We start from the raw sequence: 6,189 nt of genomic DNA, 5'->3' as shown, positions 1-6,189 counted from the left end.
AACTAAACTGGTTTATGAAGACCTCAAATAACATGACACATATAATCATATCACAAGTCAAAACCATGTTTATATATATGTACACACACACACACATACATATTTCAGAGTGAATGTTATTCCTTTGGTCTATAACATTTTCGAGGCACGTTTGGTAGGCTCGATGAGATTGGACCTTACGGATAGTGTTGGATTGACATAAACTTGTATGACATCACTTGTAACTCACGTATAAGAATAAGTTAGATAACTTACTCTATTGTGAATTCATAACTCATCATGTTCAGTCATGTCCATCTCACATTTTGACATAACAAACAATGGATTAGACTTAAGTCCATTTTAATTGATCACAACATTTCTCATTCAGCACACCAAACAAGGAGGTCAAGGGCAAATTGAGGAGGCAATTCAAGTGTTAATTTAGTAAACAATTGATGGTTGAGCTACTACCATCAATTTCGGAGATGGATATCATGGATGTAGTGTTCAAATTTGACATCGACCTAATACGTAGTTCAACCAATATATAATCCAAAATACAAATTCTGAGTTTTTTTTTTTTTTTTTTAAATAAAAAATATTATACTACAAGGCTATGATGATGATCATGTTCTTGTCAACTTTTGGAAGTTACAAGATGGCTGGTCATACAAGTTTAACGTTGTTCTACTGTGAAAGGATGGCTATCGTTTCAAATTATGAATTCGAGGGGAGGGACCAAATTGCTCTTTTTACACCCTTGAAAAAAAGACATGTTACAAATTTTGAACAAAAGTGATGGTGATATTAAACTACTCAATAATATGTGTTAGTGCTATTAACACATCATTTTTTTACTTCTCATATATTATTGTTAAATTTTGTCCATTGATCTTCTTCATATCATTTAATCTGATGGTCGAAAATTAAGAAAGATGTGTAAGATAAAATAGGTGTATAGATAGCAACACCTAATGCATCCGTTATTTCCTATACGATTATTGTAAAAGTGAAGCATTTCAAAAAGTAATAAGAGAATTGCTATTGTTATCCTTCACGAAGATGTTATTTATCTAAGTTTCAAATGCGAGAGTGAAAATGCCATTTTAAGACATTAATGTTTGTTTGGCCTTATAAGTAATATTTTACTTTCAATTTATCTTATCTATAAAAGAAATTTGTACTTTAAATGCATAGCAAGGATACCACGAGTATATCATCAAGAGTTTATTTTATCCTTATAAGTCTGACGTTCACATAAAACCTCACCATAACGGAAATTCGTGCAATTTGGTAAACTTAAGAGGTGGCTCTCAACCCAACAATATTAATGTTGGCCCCCCCAAATAACAGTGACACAACAATTATTATGAACCAAAAACGAACTCAACAATAATTGTTGGCAAATTAATAAATTCGATTAACAAAAACAAAAGTAAAAAACCAAAAAAGGGTGGGAGGGAGGGGCAAAGACGTAAATAAAAAGGAGAAAATTAGTGTTGTTGGGGGAAGAAGCTTGGAAGTTGAACTGGCATGAGGCGGGATTAATCAGAGCCAGGTGGATACTATATATTAAAGTCCCTCGCTGGAAGCCAGTTCCCCACCACCCACAAAACCGCTGGCCCTAAAATCCCCCTCCTCTCTCTCTCTCTCTCTCTACACTTTCTCTCTCAAAAGCTAAAAGAAACGCCACCACCGCCAACGAAGGAGAATCGGAAACCCTAGAAATTACGCTGAAATAGAGGTTTCGACGATCCGGAATGACGCAATTGCCCTTCCCTGTGCTCTAGATTCGAGTTTGTTTGGTTGAAGTGAGGGCAGAAGGAGGTCCAGAAAGCCTTTCAATTTTTTCCGGAGGCGTCTGTTTGGTTGCCGAGACAGTTGAGGTAAGACAGAATGAATGAATGTGGGTGTTGTTTGTTGCTGCGTTTATTTCTGTTTTTCGTTTGGTTTGAGGGGGAGGTGTTATCTCCGGCCGTTAAAAACGGAGATCTACATGAAATGTTTTGAAATTTTGATTATTTTTCTTTTCGTTTCTGCATTTTCTCGGCAACCAAACAGACAAGGAAGAAAATTTGTTTGCTTGAAGAAACGAAGTGGAAAAATGGTTCTATTTTCGTGTTGTGAAACATTTGTATGGCATATGAAATGTTTGTGTCATTTCTCACTGGATGTGTGTTGATGCAAAAGCTCAGATCTGCCTTGATTTTCTCTGCATATATTCCGAAAGTCTTCAATTTTGTGGGCATTAGCTGTATCAATCATTGTGTTTTCTAAATTATATTTTTTGGAGACGGATTAATTTCTGATTAAGTTTTATAATTTGAGCTACTTATCCTCTTTTTTTTCTCCATAAGTTTAGGTTAATTTTTCGTGTTTTCGTTTTGGGTAATACTCAATCATTGATGATTGAAACGTATGCTGAAAATTTAATTGCTAATATCTTATGCGGTTAGAATATTTTTTATTTTTCGTTCCTTGGTTTTTCGGTTCCGTAAGGGAGAATATGTTTTTCAAATTGTGAATGTGGAGTCTTTTTTAAGTTTCTGAATTGGGTTGTCTTCTAGACTGCTTTTCCCTAACAAACAAACCAAAAATGGATAAGTGCACAGCACAAATTCTTTTGTATTTTTCGTTGCATTCTGGAAACAGAATCAGGTGATGTTTTTGGCCTAATTTGTCAAGGAAGGAAATTGTTCTCAGTTTTTGTTGTAATTACGTTAACTTCGGTGTTCTTGTGTCGATGGTGTTCTGCAGTGCAGTAGTAACATGCTGGCATTCTGAGCGTATTTCTGAAGATTTCATTATTTTTGTATTCCCTTGTGAAATTACATTGACAAATTTCGAATTTTACTGTTACAGTGCTCTGATCGGTGACTCTTTGCTCTGATCCAATTGTCATCATGGTTGCCACTGCCGCTACTTCGTCATTCTTTCCGGTTTCTTCTCCCAACTCAGGCTCTAGCACCAAGAACGCCAAGCTTGGGTCGGCCAATTTAGGACTCAAATCGAAATCTGCATCGGGTGGTTTGCAGGTAAAGGTAAATGCTCAAGCCCCTCCAAAGATAAATGGAACTAGCGTTGGTTTGGCAACTGTGGAAAGTGGGAAGCATGGGGATGACATCTCATCCCCTCCTGCACGGACTTTCATTAACCAATTACCTGACTGGAGTGTGCTCCTTGCTGCTATTACCACAATCTTCTTGGCTGCAGAGAAGCAATGGACGATGCTTGATTGGAAACCCAAGCGGCCTGACATGCTCATTGACCCATTTGGTCTAGGACGAATTGTTCAGGATGGTCTTGTCTTTCGCCAGAACTTCTCAATTAGATCATATGAAATAGGTGCTGATCGTACGGCTTCAATAGAGACGTTAATGAATCATTTACAGGTTTTTGACAAATTCAATTTCTCTGTTTATAGTTTTTGACAAATTCTTCAGTTTGTAGCTAGAGAGATTAAAGCACAAAATGCATGTTCTGTGACTGGTTTCATGTTCTCGAGGTTGAGTGCATTTTTTCTTGACTGGCTTTGTCATTAACTACTTTTCTTTTCGGGCTGCAGGAAACAGCACTTAATCATGTTAAGACTGCTGGGCTTCTGGGAGATGGCTTTGGTTCAACTCCAGAGATGACTGTAAGAAACCTGATATGGGTGGTAACGAAAATGCAGGTTGTGGTAGACCGCTATCCTACTTGGTAAGTCAAAACATCACACATGCATTTTGCTCTTCTACCAGATATGTCATTCAAGTTTTATTTTTCCTGGTCACTTGTTCATTTATGGATTTTGACTTTAATAACTAAACAATATTTTGGAATTTTTATTGGTGCTGCCTTGCTATTATGTATTGTATGAATTCTATACAATTTTAAGATTAGCTTGAATAGCGGTGGGGACACTTCAAAGGTTACTATTCAATTTGATATTCGTAAAAAGCACAAGCACGCTGTTGATGCATTATTAATTTATAACATTAATTCAAAATGTTATTAGTAGATATGTGGAGCTAATTTTTATTAATATTCTTCTTTTCTCTTCACTGGGCATTCAACGTCTGAATGCTACCTATTTTCTCTTGTCTTTGTATGTTGTAATGATTTTTGGCACAAAGATTTTGATTATGAGCCTGTTGATGTATTCATATCCATTTGCATTCCGATTCTGGCGAGTTGATTTTTGGTTTTAGAAGAGGAAGATGCTAGAGGCAGAAGCTAACTATTCAAATTCCCAATACAAGAATGAGTGTTAAAGTATCGACGATTTTGGGAACATAATTAAGTTGCACTAATCCACCATTTCTATGCCCAACTAGGTTAAATTGACAAGTTGTATACCATCTGTTTTAGCAGATGACTATATTTATCCTTGAATGGGAGAATTTGTTATTTCATTAATTTGATTGGAATATCATGGTTATAGACTCAAATAGTTTCTTTCTTGCAGGGGTGACATTGTTCAAGTTGACACTTGGGTTAGTGCCTCTGGGAAGAATGGAATGCGTCGTGATTGGATAATCCAGGATTTGAAAACTGGCCAAATTCTAACAAGAGCCTCCAGGTAATTGTTATGCCTTTTCCTTAGTTACAGTTAGATCTAAGAAGTGTTTTCTATATTATTTAACAATTTAGCGCTCTTTCACAATTAAATGGTGTTTTAAAGAGTAACTGACTGGGATTGGTACGGCCGTTGTTTTCGCCGTTGCTTTTGCAGTGTGTGGGTGATGATGAATAAAGTGACGAGGAGATTATCAAAGATGCCTGATGAAGTTCGAGGTGAAATAGAGTCTTTTTTTATGAATTCTCCTCCTATTGTGGAGGAAGATGGCAGGAAACTGCCAAAACTTGACGACAAAAGAGCGGACTTTGTTCGCTCTGGTTTAACTGTAAGTCTATCATCTTTGCACTGAATTCTAATGCGTTTCTTTTAGCTGCTTACTCACTATGAAGGATTTTCTTTTTATGTTCTTTTCCCCTCTATTTGCAGCCAAGGTGGAGTGATTTAGATGTCAATCAGCACGTTAATAATGTGAAGTACATTGGCTGGATCCTCGAGGTAGACTTCTGTCTGTGAATTTTTTTTCTTTTCATTAGTTGAAGTTGTACCAGTAGGTTTGCAGATTCTGAGTTTAAGTTGAACTTATATACCAAGCCGGAAAGTAATTAGTCGGCGTGTTACATCGAGATTTTGGATGGATAATGATCATTTTTTTTAACTGAAAGACGATTTTGGTTGATGCAGAGTGCTCCCTTACCAATTCTGGAGAGTCATGAGCTCTCTTCTTTGACTCTGGAGTATAGGAGGGAGTGTGGGAGGGACAGTGTGCTTCAGTCGCTGACTGCAGTCTCAGGTGCTGATATCGGCAACCTGGGAAGTAATGGCGGGGTGGAGTGCCAGCACATGCTTCGACTCGAGGAGGGGGCCGAGATTGTGAGGGGAAGGACTGAGTGGAAGCCCAAATACGCCAACAATCTTGGGATTGTGGGTCATCTTCCAGGGGAAAGTGCATAGCAAAACATTGGGTTCGTTGTGGCTGGGACTACATCAGTCCCTTCGGCCTGTGCCCATTGCTTGTGTAGAAACATGCTCATGTTTCTCGGATTTATATATGTTTCTTCATCCTATATATATTCCCTCCCATCTGTCATCTTTGGAAAAAGGATAAAAATGTAGTCCCTTTGTAATTAGCCCTTGTATACTCTTCTCTCTTTTGCTCTCTCTCTCTCTCTCTTTCTCTCTCTCTCGCTCCCCGCCCTAATAGTCTCTCTCGTCATGCTTTGCCCGGCCATGGTGGTTTTTGCCTGTAATTTAATGATTTGTGCCACTCGGAAACTTTCGCTGTGTGGGAGACTGATTCCAGGTTAATTGCCTTGGTTAAACAGGGCAAAAGACGAGAAGACTATATTTTTGTCACTTTTCTGGTTAGATATGGCAAAATTTATTCATTGGTTCACATTTAGATCGTTTAGTAGGAAGATTGGTGTCTTAATGAATAATGACCTTCTTTTGTATTGCATTCTTTGCTTCATCAATTTTTTTTTTTATTTCTCAAACTAGAAGCCCTAGCTTTTTGGTGGGAGATGATTGTCGAACACTCATTTTCTTCTTGCGTACGTTTCTGTTTGTTTGTCTCTTGATTTTTATTTGATTTATTCAATCTAAAAGTTAGAGGAAAGGGGTGGGCTGTCTGCTAGTAGTTTTTAGCT

The 6,189-nt window shown here is 37.5% G+C and overlaps 1 protein-coding gene across 1 annotated transcript; it reads left to right on the top strand.

Annotated features, from left to right (window-relative positions):
* The first annotated feature begins 1,573 nt into the window (after window positions 1-1,573).
* Window positions 1,574-5,936, top strand: LOC137742554 (palmitoyl-acyl carrier protein thioesterase, chloroplastic-like). The gene is made up of 7 exons (XM_068482459.1): window positions 1,574-1,868; window positions 2,845-3,374; window positions 3,548-3,681; window positions 4,430-4,543; window positions 4,697-4,868; window positions 4,970-5,038; window positions 5,225-5,936. Exons 2-7 carry the CDS (start codon window positions 2,886-2,888, stop codon window positions 5,492-5,494), a joined length of 1,248 nt encoding a protein of 415 aa, XP_068338560.1. The 5' UTR covers window positions 1,574-1,868; window positions 2,845-2,885; the 3' UTR covers window positions 5,495-5,936.
* Window positions 5,937-6,189: the final 253 nt, after the last annotated feature.

Source organism: Pyrus communis, chromosome 1, assembly GCF_963583255.1.
Source record: "Pyrus communis chromosome 1, drPyrComm1.1, whole genome shotgun sequence".
In the NCBI taxonomy this organism is placed as follows: domain Eukaryota; kingdom Viridiplantae; phylum Streptophyta; class Magnoliopsida; order Rosales; family Rosaceae; genus Pyrus; species Pyrus communis.
The sequence above is the reverse complement of the archived record's forward strand: the minus strand, read 5'-3'. Positions and strand labels throughout refer to the sequence as shown.